A 14,649-nucleotide genomic window follows, 5' to 3' on the forward strand; every position below is an offset into this window, starting at 1 on the left:
GGCATGATGCCCAATTTATATTAGAAGTAAGATCTAAATCGTCTTTTTGACTCCTTAGCCACCCACTCTTTCCTCCAGATCATATTTCCTCTCAAGAGAGCAAGAAGGAGGTTGAAAAATGGGCCATAGTTGTTGTTCTTAAATCATCAACTACAGTTTCTGCCAGGAAAACTCAAAAAGAAGAATCTATAGCAATAGGACCATTTTACATAAATGAAGTGGGTGTGGCTAGTGCCCTGAACTATTTTACTGAAGCAAAAGCAAGAAAATAAATATATGATCTTCCTCAGTGACCAGAAAAAATCAGAAACTCATTTGTCCAAGTAGTATAAGCTAACTACAAATGAGATAACTACAAAGCTAGCTGCCTTCCTTGAATTTTTGTTATTAAAAAAGAGAGAGAGAGAGAGAGAAGAAAAAGAAAGCGAAGCTGTTTTAACCGTGTTCTCGTTAGAAGGAAAAAAAAAAAAAAAACAAACCACCCAATACTGATGGTATCTTAGAAGCAGGAAACAGTGTATTGAACTCAATGTCAGCTTACAAGTGCTTCCAGAGATGCATTGTCTTCCTTTCCTTTTTGTTATTCTTCAGGCACAGAAAGGTAGGAAGACCTTTCCCATTTTTTTCCTTTTTTTTTAATGTGTATTTTTCCAAACTTATAATAAAGAATCAGAATTTAGAATGATTCAAAAGTCACATTAATGTTTATATTTTTCAGGTGTTCAAAGAACCTAGAAGCTATCTCAATAAGATCAGTAAAATTTTCCTTAGGTTTATAAAATCATTGTTAGATTATTTATTTGAATAACTACATTGATTATTGTGCTAGATCTTAGAAAGGTGTAAGTATTTATATGGAATTTTACGTATTTTTAAAAAAATTTAATTGAATTACTTGTTATGTTATACATTTCAGCCATGTTTGAAGAGGAATTTGTGGATGCAACTGTGAAGCTCGCCAAGAACATGATTTTCGAGTGTATGTATCCAGGATTGGGCTTTATAAGCCAAGCTGAATGGTTCAAGATGACAGTAAAAGGGAAAAATTCCATGGCTATTTTCAGTCCTAAGCATGGTGGGCTCATTAGGGCAGACTATATCAGTAAGATTCGCTTTTTGAACTCTAGTGTGACTGCAAATGACATTTCCCTTTTCTTCCACAATGCCTCGAAAGCTGACCTTGGCCTTTATCTCTGCATACTCCACCTTTTCCCTCATGGACCTTGGGAAAAGGTGATACAGGTTGTCCAATCAGGTAAGAGCAAACTTTCTTGACACTAACTGTCATTCCCCTTATCATTAGAAACTTTTAGATATAAGCAAAACTAGGTAAGTAGTCATAGTAATCAGTAATACAGCATTTTGTAATCCAGGATCAAAATTTTTAGTGGGAATAACAATTTAAATCAATTTAATTGTTCTTATGATATAATTAATTTGTAGTGGAAATAATATTTTACTTGTTTGAATATAAGATAAAAGTAGAGTGCAAAAGATATATATTGTTCTAAGGTTTTCTATTGGCAAAGCATGTTGTAAATAAAGTTGAGAAGTAGGTTGTTTGTTTTTCCACCTTTGCTTTCAACATTAGTCTCTCTGTTCTTTAAACCTCACTTCCATATAGGCACCTAATACATTCACACTACTAACAGATACCTAGAGCTCTCTTATTGCATTCAACATAACCTCAATCAATGCTATCATCTTGACCCTGGATCTCTCTCCGTCCTCTTCAAGGTACCATTCATTAGGGAGTTAGTCACTCTCAACTTGCTATCATTTTGGAAATGAATTTAATAGGTCTCTGGTCTTGGGGACTGGAAGATAGGGATTTGAACTAACAAATAAAGCATTTATTAAGTAATTCCAATACACAAATCACTGTACCAACCAATGAATTAAGAATAGAAGATAATTTGGGTCCTCTTACAACTATTAATCATGTATCCCAGTTTCATCCTTTGCAAAGTTAAGATAATAATTGTACCTACAACCATAGTGGTGATATGAGGATCACATGAGATAATATATTAAATTTACTTGCAAATATTAAAGTTCTATATAAATATTAGTTACTATTACTATTATAAGTATGAATTAATTCAATAGTTGGTCATGGCTTTGTTTTACTTCTTCCAGGAAAATTTGAATGTTAATCCAAAGGAAAGTACTTCCAATGACATAATTCTAAAATCAAAAGAGACAGGAGAGCAAAAGTGATTTTTTAGGGAAAAGAGATGCTTCTGAGTTAAATTATACTAGTTTATTCAGCCAGCTCTGTCCACATGACTTCTGTCTATTTCCCATTGCCCTATTTTTAAGGGAGTAACAGCTTGAAACTGTCATTGATATTGCCAATAGAAAACATCAAAAGGTGGAGATTAGGAAAGGACTCCAAGTCCCGTTGTTATTCACTTGTACCTAAGCACAACACTTCTCAGTTCCCTTTTTCTTCAAATGGCATTCACTTGGTGTCAGTTGTCAAGATCTCTTTGCTTAACTATTCATTCACTAAAGAATCCATTTTACCACTTCAGTCCTTGTTGGCTTCTGTTTTCACTCATCTGTGAAGTACTATTTGTAAGCTTATAGAGTACAGTTGGCTCTTAATTATCCATGATAATAGAAGATAGCTTTGGCAGGCATAAGAAATATCAATATGCTGCCCAACAGATGTCCACAATTGGCTGATGACAAAGCTGAGTTTCACCTTCCTCCTCTGAGTGTCAGGTCATTGTAGCTTTTGTCCCAAGTGAAATTTTCTGCATCTTGCTAGAAGTCAGCCAATTTTTTCTGGTCTCATCCCAGATACGTAGGCTGTTGGGAATAGAGAAAAGTAGTTGGATTTGCAAATAACTAAATTAAAGTGGTAGCCTTAAGGTAGGATTATTAAACCTTTGTGAGTAACAAACTATGACCATGCTTTCCTATTTTCTCTAATAGGAGCAGTGAATGTAGAAGTGAAAGGGAACTTAAAAGCCAATTCATCCAAATTCCCCTATATTACAGATGAAGAAACTATCTAGGAAATTTAAGGGAAAAGCCCAAAGACATAGATATTATATAGCCCTGGCAGGATTTGAACTGAGGACCTCTGATTCCTGATTAAATATTCTTTCTGCTGCTGTATTATTACTGGGTGGCAGAGGCAAGGGAGTTGGCTTTATAGTTAGTATGGAAGGGTGTTTTTTTAATTTGTGACAATGCTACATTTGCATTTCCCCCTCTCTTTTTCTCTCTTTCTGTCTTTGTTTCTGTTCCTATTTCTGTCTCTTTGTATCTGTATTCTATGTTTTGGAAGGCTAGATTAGAGAAAATATTGGTCTGTGATTTTCAAAATTTTATCTGTATTTTTGGTAATGATACCAAAGTCTAAGTAATCACACTGACCAAAAAAAAAAAAAAAAAGAAGAAGAAGTTTATGGAATATGGTCAGTCTTCACAAATAATGAATTCTGCTTTACAAATGCTTAATCTATAATGAAGACCAGGGGATTCTTTTTTATTCACATCACATAATATAAGGGACAGGACAGTATGAAATATTGCGTTTGTGGCCCATGAGAAGATTTAAATAATAGGTCTGGGAAAAAGGAGAAATTTCCTACTGGGGAGGAAATTCCCTATATGGAGCTATAACTCTAAATATTATAAGTTAGTCAAAGCCCTGATAAGATTTTTCTGAAATTTGTCCTTGGGAGGGGCTAAAAATTTAACCGAATAAGCTAACATTATCATTTGGGTCCTTTTTCTGCTTGATTATTATTAGAAAGAGGGAGATCTTCTCTTTCAGGTAGATTAGGAGATTGATATCAACAACATTCTTTTGAAATAAGTCAGCTTGGGTTCCTTTGAAAAGACATATAAATAATAGGAATATTCCAAGAAAGTTGTATCAAGAAAGTCTAGTCATAGTGGCTTAAAGACATCAAATACAGTTATGCCAATGTCACTTGCCTCCAAAATTTGTGAAATATAGATGAAATTCAATCATTTTCTCTTTTCCTTTCTTTCTTTCTTTCTTCTTGATATTCTCTATTTCCTCTACTTAAATTAATTAAAGTAATTTGTAGGTTTTATTGTAGAGAATTGCTACCATTTTCTAAGGGCCATTCTAAAATTCTGTGATTTTATAGTGATGTTCAAAATATATGTATTTCAACTAGATGCTATTATACATGAAGAAAGCAAAGGGAGCTGACTACTCTGTTACTTTTTTTTTTTTGATAGTTTGTTTTAAAAAGATCTTTAGTATTTAAAAATTCTTTGTAAGCAACCAAGCAAGAAATGCTTATTAAAGCCTCATATGAGCAAAATTAAAAGGGGGAGGGGCCACATAAATTCAAAAATATCAATTTAGCTGACCTGTATATTCAAAGGACGCATGTTGAATCAACTGAACCATTCAGTTTTTCTTTCATCCACCAATATACTGAGCCCCTAGTATCATTGAAAAATTTTATACATGTTATAGGGGATATAGAGAAGAGTGCAATTCAATGATTGCTTGCTATAGGAGATTGTGACTTGCCAGGAGAGACACAAATAAGTACAGAACTCTCTTAAGACTGAGATGATAAGAAGAGGCTTTATGAAAGCCTATTTCAAATTGAACTTGAAAGGATAGATTTTGTTAAAAGAAGATAGGAACAGAAAAGGACATTTAAAATGGGGGAAATTAAAAGAGCAAATGCAAAGAGATAGGAAAGGACCAACCACTTGTATTTAGGGATAGCGAATCCATCAGTTTGATGAAAGTAAAGGATTCTTATAGAGAAGTAGAAGAGAATAAGTCTGGAAAAGGAGGGTAGAGCAACTTGTTAAGGGACTCAAATGCCAAACTAATGAATTTTGGCTTTTTCTGATAGGTATTGAATAAGTGAGTGACATGATAAAAGGTGTTTTTTTATTTAATTTTTTTTATTAATTGTTTTTTCTGGTTATACATGTATATTATTTTTAAAAACATACATTTTTTTATGAATCATGTTGGGAGAGTAGAATTAGAACAAAAGGGAGAGGAAAAAAACAGAAAAAATAAGTTAATATAGCATGTGTTGATTTACATTCAATTTTCATAGTTCTCTTTCTGGATGCAGATAGTGTTTTCTTATACAAAGTTTATTGGGATTGCCTTGGATTACTGAACCAAGTTTGTTATAGTTGATCATTGGACAATCTTGCTGTTATTGTATACAACGTATTCCTGGTTCTACTTGTTTTGCTCAACATCAGGTTCATGTAAATCTTCCAGGCCTTTCTAAAATCAGCTTGTTCAGCATTTTTATAGAAGAAAAGTGTTTTTTTAGGAGGATTATCCAGGTGATGGTGTGTTGCATGAACTGAAGTAAAGCAATATTACAGCAATGTAGCATAATTGAAAGAGTCAGAAGATCTGAATTCATATCTTAAATTGATCACTATGTGACTGTGAATAAGTTCCATAAACTCTCTGAGCCTTACTTGCCTTTTATAAAATGAAAATAATTACACTTATATTCCATTCTTTGCAGGGTTTAGAGGAAAACATCTTGTTAAAAATAAATCACCATTCAAATATAATTGGGATCATAGTTCTAGAGCTGAAAGGCATTTCAGAGGTAATTTAATATAGCCCCCTCATTTTACAGATGAGAAAATTGAAGTCCTTAGAAGTAGAAATTGAAAATTCCTCTGGGGAAGGGACTTGTCTTTTGCTGCCCCCCTTCCTTTTTTTTTTTTTTTTCCTGAGGCAATTGGGGCTAAGTGACTTGCCAAGGGTCCTACACTTAGGAAGTGTTAAGTGTCTGAGGCAAGATTTGAACTCAGGTTCTCGACTTCACTATCCACTATTTTGCCTCTTTTTAAATCCCCAGCATCCAGCACAATGACTAGCATGTGATGCTTTTTTATAGATTGATTGAAATGACTCAACTAGTTCTTCTCAAGTTTTACATAACAGAACCTGGATTCAAATTCAGATTCCATTATTGCAAGTTCAGTGCCCTTTCTATTGTTACCATGCTTCCTTAAGTATTATTAACATCACTAATATTATTTTCATTATCATTGGAAAGACAGTTAGGAGGTTATTATAGTATTCCAGTAAAGAAAGCTTACAGATAAAACTTAGGATATCAGAAATTTAAGGGAATGGGAATTCAAGACATCAAAAGAAGGCTTGACAACTGACTGATTAGGGAGAATCAGCAAGAGAAAAAAGTTTAAAAAATGAACAAAGTTTCCAATATGAGTGACTAGAAAACTAGTCATAACATTAACAGAAATAATAAGTAGGATAATTAGTTTGATTTGGGTGATGATGATTTTTAAATACGGATAGAACATTTTGGTAGAGAAACCCAACCAGGAAAAAGTGAGAGCAAGCTTGGGAGAGACATCTGGAAATAGAGATGTAGATCTGAAAGTCTTCTGTATAGGTAACAGTAGCAGCTTTGAGAAAGGATAAAACTCTGAGAGAGATTGCATATATAAACTAAAAAAGCAACAAAGTATCAATACTTCAGAAATGCTCACATTTAGCACTTGGAGAATGAGTAGAACCCAATGAATGTAATTGAGTTTTGCCCTTTTGCTTTGTTCTGTTCAATGTTTTAATCACTGACTCAGATAAAGACAATTAATTACGTGTTCATTACATTTGGATGATATAAATGTAGGAAGAATAGTTAATGTGTTAGGTGACAGGATCAGATTCCAAAAGGAGTCCAATAAGCTGAAATGATTAGCCAATCCTAATATGAAGAAGGTCAGGTAGGTAGCATAGAGGATAGATTGTTGAGACTGGAGTCAGAAAAACTCATTTTCCTGAGTTATATATATGGACTCAGACACTTTCTAGCTGTGGACTCTTAACCCTGTTTGCTTCAGTTCATCTGTAAAATGAACTGGTAAAGGAAATGGAAAACTGCTTCAGTAGCTTTTCCAGAAAACTCCAAATGAGATCATGAAGTGTCAGACATGATTGAAAAATTACCTAACAATAACAATAGCTCCATTAATAACAGAAATATGATGAAAATGAATAGGGATGTGTAATATCTTGAACAAATACAGCATCATAGAGAAACAATGAAATTTCAGTTCATATGACAAAAGATCAGGGAATTTTAGTGGACTGCAAATGGAATATGAGTGAACAGTGAGACTTCTGGTTTTACTCAGATATTTGAAAATGATCTCTGATGTCATCAACATAAGGAACATGTTCTGTTATGATTCATTGAAGTAACTTAAGACACTGCCTGGAGAAGACCTAGTAAGACAATGACTTGCTATGTCATGCATTAGAAATGTTAGGCTTATTGTTCTGGGCTCTAGGAACAGAGCTAGTACCATTGTGTAGATATTACTGAGAGATTTTGACTCAAAGTAAGGCAAACTTAGTAATCCTATCATTTATGAAATGGAATGGGCTAGCTTGCTAAGTATCAAGTTTCCCTTAAGTGGAGGTCTTCCTCTAAGTCTGTATATTGTAGAGAGGATTTGTATTTTTAAGTCATAGCCTAGATGATCTATGGCTTTCTTTCTAATTTTAAGATTCTCTCATTGTCTGAGTAGAACATAGAGAAAGAAATGACAAAGTGCCAAGGAAGGAATTTCAAGGCTGTATTAAGTCAACAGTGCAGACATATCAAATAGGATTAGGAATTTAATTTGAACACTGTGAAGTGATTGGTAACCTTTAGAAAAACATGTTGAGCAAAATAGGAGGGGCAGAAGCAGAAAGAATGAATATACTATGTTATGAGGAAATGCATACTACGGGGATAAACCAAAAGTGAGAAGTTTGGTTTTATAGGAAGTAGGAAAAAAATATATTTCAAAGAAAGCAGTAAAGTTTCTTTTAAAAAAAAGAAAACTATACATATTGAGAATCATAAGAGAAGGGGATATTGGAGAGAGAAAAGGCTGATAAGTAAGAGGGGACAACTGAAGCAACAAATTCTCAGTGGAGTCTGAAGATAATGGGTGGAACAAATGAATAGAAAGCTTAATTTTCCAAAGGAAGGAAGAGTAGTATATTTTGTGATATGAGGGGGAGAGGATATATGAAGAGAAAAAGAAAAAGAATGAGGTATAGATGCTGGAAATGGTCTTGCCTGAATTGTGATCACATTTCATAATCCCTGCCTTTATTATTTTCTTTCCTTTTTTATATCTTATAATTTTCTTAGTATAAGAATATTCTATTGAAAAAAAATTATCTTTTATAAATTTGAATCAGAAAAAAATGAGAAATGACAGTATCCAAACGAAGGCTTTCACAACTTCATCCCTGATGTCTTTATAAAATTCAGTGTTAGAGAGTCTCCATTGATCATTCAACTAAAGTAAGTGTTTTAAGGAATATGTCTTCAATATTGTGATATTTGATAGAAGTATGCACAGGAGTATAGTTCTGGTTGAGACAAATGATTTTCACTTTGCTAAAGGAAAACCAGTGTTGAGTATTTATTCTTGGGAATTCAATTTTTTTTTAAATGGTAGGCATTTAAAATTCTAACAAAAAAGCAAATTGTGCAAGAACCACAATGGTTCTTTTCCAATGAATTTTTCCACCAAGTTTTTCTTATTTCTCTATGAAAGGTATATATTCCATCTGATGTTTTTACAAACCCAGCAGGGGATCAGAACATCTAATTGTCCTTTTTGTTAAATTTCTCATATTACTTTTGGGGAAGTCTATAATTTATGGTTGTTCAGTTGTTTCAGTTGTGCCCGACTCTTTGTAACTCATTTGGGGTTTTCTTGGAAAAGAAACTGTGGTTATCATTTACTTCTCCAGCTCATTTTAAGATGAGGAACTGAGGCAAATGGATTAAGAGATTTTCCCAAGGTCACACAACTAGCAAGTGATTGAGGTTATATTTTAACTCAGGTCCTTCTGATTCCAGGCTCAATACTCTATATACTGCATCACCTTGCTACCACGTATCTATAATATATAGCAGTCCATATTTAACTTTTCTTGAAAATGTGCCCTCAAAGTTTGAACTTAGGAGATCAAAGAGTACAACTATTACATAGAAGTTTCTCATCTTTCACGTTTCTACAAAATTTAGCTGCTTGATCAGGAGTTTGTGAAGGGAAAGATCATTAAAAACAGGCATTGCTTAATAGATTTAAAGCAGAAAAAGAGAGAGTAAATTGAGTTTGATTTTATTTCATTTTTCTGTTTTTATTTGTTTATTTTCCCAAATTACATGTATATATATATATATTTTTTGCATATTTCCTTATAAATCATGTTGGAAGAGAAAAATCAGAACAAAAGGGAAAAACCACAAGAAAAGGAAAAAAAAAACATAAGAAAAAGGAAAAAAAATGAATATAGGATGTGTTGATTTATATTCAGCCTCCATATTTCTCTCTCTAAATGTAATTGGGTTTTTCATCTAAAGATTATTGGGATTGCCTTGGATTACTGAACCACTGAGAAGAACCAAGTCTGTCTTAGTTGATCATTCCACAATCTTGTTGTTGCTGTGTACAATGTTGCTGCTTGTTTTGTTCAGATCAGTTCATATAAATCATTCCAGACTTTTCTAAAATCATTTTGTTCATAATTTTCTATAGAACAACAATATTCCATTATTTTCATATACAATAACTTAGTCATCCCCCAACTGATGAGCATCTACTCATTTTTCAATTCTTTGTCACCACAAAAAGAGCTGCTATAAATATTTTTGTACATGTGGGTTGTTTTCCCTCTTTTATGATTTCCAACAGTAGTGGTGCTATTGAAACAAAGGGAATACACAGTATTAGATCCTTTGAACATAGTTCCAAATTGCTCTCCAGAATGGTTGGATCATTTCACAACTCCATCAACAATATGTTATTTTCCCAATTTTCCCATACCCCTTCCAACATTTCTCATTATCTTTTCTTGTCATCTTAGCCAATCTGAGAGGCATGAGGTGTTACCTCAAAGTTGTTTTAATTTTCATTTCTCTAATCAACAGTGATTTAGAGCATTTTTTCACATGCCTATGGATAGCTTTAATTTCTTCATCTGAAAATTGTCTGTTCATACTGGATATCATTTTTCAACATAAGTACTTTGGAATTATATTGGATCATTGTATTGATAATAGTCGCTAAATATATCACAGTTGATCATAATTCTCAAGTTTTTCTGAAATGATCCTGTTCTTCATTTCTTATAGCATAATAATATCCCATTACAGTCATTTACTCAACTCAATCCAATAATTCCCTCAATTTCTGCTTCTGTCCTACTATAAAAGAACTCCTGTAAATATTTTTTTGTATATATAGGTTCTTTTCTTTTTTCTTTGATCTTTTTGGGATACAGACCTATTAGATAAAAACTAGTATTGCTGGGTCAAAGAGTATGCACAGTTTGATAGATGTTTAGGCATAGTTCCAATTTGCTCTTTATAATAGTTGGACAAATTAATAAATCCATCAATAGTGCATTAATCTCTCAATTAAAAAAAACTATTAATAGAATTTTATTTTCCCAAATACACGCAGAGATACTTTCCAACATTCACCTTTGTAAAACTTTGTGCTCTAAAATTTTCTCTTTCTCTATCCCTTTCCTCCTTTCCCTAGACAATTCAATATAGGTTAAAGATGTGCAATTCTTCTAAATATATATCCATAGTTGTCATTCTACACAAGGAAAATCAGATTAAAAAAAAAAAGAAAAAAAAAACAAGCAAAGAAACAACAACAAAAAGGGTGAAAATACCCTGCTTTGATAAACATTCAGTCTCCATAATTCTTTCTGTGGATGTGGGTGGCTCTTTCCATCACAAGTGTTTTGGAATTGCTTTGAAACACTGCATTTTTGAAAACATTAAAGTCCACTACAGTTGATCATCACATAATCTTGTTGTTGCTGTGTACAAAGCTCTGTTCACATTACTTAACATCAATTTATGTAAGTCTTTCCAGGCTTTTCTAAATCAGCCTGCTCATAATTTCTTATAGAACAGTAATATTCCATTACATTCATATACCATAACTTATTCAGGCATTTATGGCTTATGGGCATCCACTCAATTTCCAGTATCTTGCCACTTCAAAAAGGGCTGCTACAAACATTTTTGCATATGTGGGTCTTTTTCCATCTTTTATGATCTTTTTGTGATACAGACCTAGTAAAGATACTGCTGGATCAAAGGGTATGTAGAGTTTTATAACTCTTTGGGTAGAGTTCCAAATTGTTCTCCAGAATGTTTGAATCAGTTCACATCTTTACCAAATGTGCATTAGTGTCCCATGTTTCCCATATCCCCTTCAATATTTATCAATATCTTTTCCTGTAGTCTTAGCCAATTTGAGAGGTGTGAAGTGGTACCTCAAAATTGTCTTAATTTGCATTTCTTTAATAAACAGTGCTTTAGAGCATTTTTCATATGACTGGAAATGACTTTAATTTCTTTATCTAAAAATTATTTATATCCTTTGATCATTTATCAATTGGTGGTTTGTGTTCTTATAAATTTGCATCAATTCTCTCTATATTTTAGTAATGATGCTTTTATAAAAAATACTGGCTGTAAAAATTTTCTCCTAGCTTTCTGCTTCCCTTCCAATCTTGGTTGCATTTTTTTTTTAATGACAAACCTTTTTTAATTTAACATAATCATAAGTATCCATTTTGTATTTTATAGTGTTCTCTACAATTTGGCCTTAAATTCCTTCCTTCTTCACAGATCTGAAAGGTGGGCTATCCCTTGTTCTCCTAATTTGTTTCTAGTATCACCCTTTATATCTAAATCAGGAACCCATTTTTATCATAACTTGGTATAGGGTCTTAGGTATTGGTCGATGCCTAGTTTGTACCATATTATTTTCCAGTTTTCCCAGCAATTTTTGTCAAATAGTGTGTTTTTATCCCAGAAACTGGAGGCTTTGGTTTATCAAATACTAGATTTACTATAGTCATTGATTACTGTATCTTGTAAACCTAACCTATTCCACTGATTTCCTACTCTATTTCTTAGCTAATACCAAATGGTTTTGATGACTGCTGCTTCATAATACAGTTTTTGATCTGTTATTGCTAGGCCTTCCCTTGCATTTTTTTTCACTAATTCCCTTGAAATTCTTGGCCTTTTGTCCTCCCATATGAATTTTGTTATTAATTTTTCTACCTCTATAAAGTAATTTTCTTTTTTTTTTATTCATTTTTCCAAATTATCCCCTCCCTCCCTGCACTCCCTCCCCCCCCCATGACAGGTAATCCCATGTATTTTATATGTGTTACAATATAACCTAGATACAATATATGTGTGTAAATACCATTTTTCTTGTTGCACATTAATTATTAGCTTCCGAAGGTATAAGTAACCTGGGTAGGTAGACAGTAGTGCTAACAATTTACATTCACTTCCCAGTGTTCCTTCTCTGGGTGTAGTTATTTCTGTCCATCATTGATCAACTGGAAGTGAGTTGGATCTTCTTTATGTTGAAGATTTCCACTTCCATCAGAATACATCCTCATACAGTATTGTTGTTGAAGTGTACAGCGATCTTCTGGTTCTGCTCATTTCACTCAGCAACAGTTGATTTAAGTCTCTCCAAGCCTCTCTGTATTCCTCCTGCTGGTCATTTCTTACAGAGCAATAATATTCCATAACCTTCATATACCACAATTTACCCAACCATTCTCCAATTGATGGACATCCATTCAACTTCCAGTTTCTAGCTACAACAAAAAGAGCTGCCATAAACATTTTGGCACATACAAGTCCCTTTCTGCTCTTTAGTATTTCTTTGGGATATAATCCCAATAACAGCACTGCTGGGTCAAAGGGTATGCACATTTTGATAACCTTTTGGGCATAGCTCCAAATTGCTCTCCAGAATGGCTGGATTCTTTCACAACTCCACCAACAATGTATCAGTGTCCCAGTTTTCCCACATCCCCTCCAACATTCATCATTATTTGTTCCTGTCATATTAGCCAATCTGACAGGTGTGTAGTGGTATCTCAGAGTTGTCTTAATTTGCATTTCTCTGATCAGTAGTGATTTGGAACACTCTTTCATATGAGTGGAAATAGTTTCAATTTCATCATCTGAGAATTGTCTGTTCATATCCCTTGACCATTTATCAATAGGAGAATGGTTTGGTTTCCTATAAGTCAGGGTCAGTTCTCTATATATTTTGGAAATGAGACCTTTGTCAGAACCTTTACTTTTAAAAATATTTTCCCAATTTGTTACTTCCCTTCTAATCTTGTTTGCATTAGTATTGTTTGTACAGAAACTTTTTAGTTTGATGTAATCAAAATCTTCTATTTTGTGATCAATAATGATCTCTAGTTCTCCTCTGGTCATAAATTCCTTCCTCCTCCACAGGTCTGAGAGGTAGACTATTCTCTGTTCCTCTAATCTATTTATTATCTCATTTTTTATGCCTAAATCATGGACCCATTTTGATCTTATCTTGGTATATGGTGTTAAGTGTGGATCCATATCTAATTTCTGCCATACTAATTTCCAGTTTTCCCAACAGTTTTTTCCGAATAATGAATTTTTTGTCCCTAATGTTGGTATCTTTGGGTTTGTCAAAGATTAGATTGCTATAGATGTACCCTTTTTTGTCCTTTGTATCTAATCTGTTCCACTGATCTACCGTTCTATTTCTTAGCCAGTACCAAATGGTTTTGGTGACTGCTGCTATATAATATAGCTTTAGACCAGGTACACTTAGACCACCTTCCTCTGACTTTTTTTTTCATTAGTTCCCTTGCAATTCTCGACCTTTTATTCTTCCATATGAATTTTGTTGTTATTTTTTCTAGGTCATTAAAATAGTTTCTTGGGAGTCTGATTGGTATAGCACTAAATAAATAGATTAGTTTGGGGAGTATTGTCATCTTATAAAGTAATTTTCTTGACATCTCTCATTATTTCTACACCCCCTTCAACATTTCTCATTTTCTTTTTCAATCATATTTTCCAATATGATAGGTATGAGGTGAAATGCCATAATTATTTTAATTTATATATTTCTAACCAGTAGTGTTTAGAATATTTTTATATCACTATAGATTTGATTCTTCTAAAATTATTCATAATTTTTATGAATTAGACACTGACATTTATTTTTATAAATTTGACAGTTTTGCATATATCTAAGAGTTGAAGCCTTTGTCAGAGAATCTTACTGTAAAAATAATTTCCCAGTTTCCTGCTTTTCTTCTAATTTCAATTGTGTGTATGTATGTGAAACCTTTTAACTTAATATAATCAAAATGTCCATTATACTTCCTATGAATCTCTTTATCTTTTGGTTGGTTATAAACTCTTCCCTTATTCATAAATCTGATAAATAAGTTTCCATGCTTCCTCAATTTGTTTGGATATCACCATTTATGTCTAAAACATGTACCCATTTTGACCTTATCTTGGTATATAGTATGAACTATTGGTCCATCCCTAGTTTCTATCAAACAAATTGCTTTCTGGTTTTCCTAGAAATTTTTATCAAATATTAAATCATTCCCCAAAAAGCTTGGATCTTTGAGTTTATTGAACATTAAAGTATTATTATAATTTCCTAGTATATAAATGTACTAATCTATTCCATTGATCCACCATTTTATTTAATAGCCGGTACCAGATGGTTTTTAAGATTACCATTCTCAAAATAATTTGA

At 33.0% G+C, this 14,649-nt stretch overlaps 1 protein-coding gene across 2 annotated transcripts in view; it reads left to right on the forward strand.

The window, feature by feature from the left end:
• The first annotated feature begins 280 nt into the window (after positions 1-280).
• The window catches only part of CD226 (CD226 molecule), a 105,572-nt gene continuing 91,203 nt past the window's right edge, over positions 281-14,649 (forward strand). The window contains exons 1-3 of one of the 2 annotated variants that reach the window (XM_074274147.1): positions 281-601; positions 917-979; positions 1,175-1,255. In XM_074274147.1, coding sequence (XP_074130248.1) covers positions 556-601; positions 917-979; positions 1,175-1,255 — 190 coding nt within the window. In that variant the 5' untranslated portion in view covers positions 281-555. Of the gene's footprint in view, positions 602-916; positions 1,256-14,649 lie in introns of both variants that reach the window. The other variant, XM_074274137.1, reaches the window with a different exon arrangement.

Source organism: Sminthopsis crassicaudata, chromosome 1, assembly GCF_048593235.1.
Source record: "Sminthopsis crassicaudata isolate SCR6 chromosome 1, ASM4859323v1, whole genome shotgun sequence".
In the NCBI taxonomy this organism is placed as follows: domain Eukaryota; kingdom Metazoa; phylum Chordata; class Mammalia; order Dasyuromorphia; family Dasyuridae; genus Sminthopsis; species Sminthopsis crassicaudata.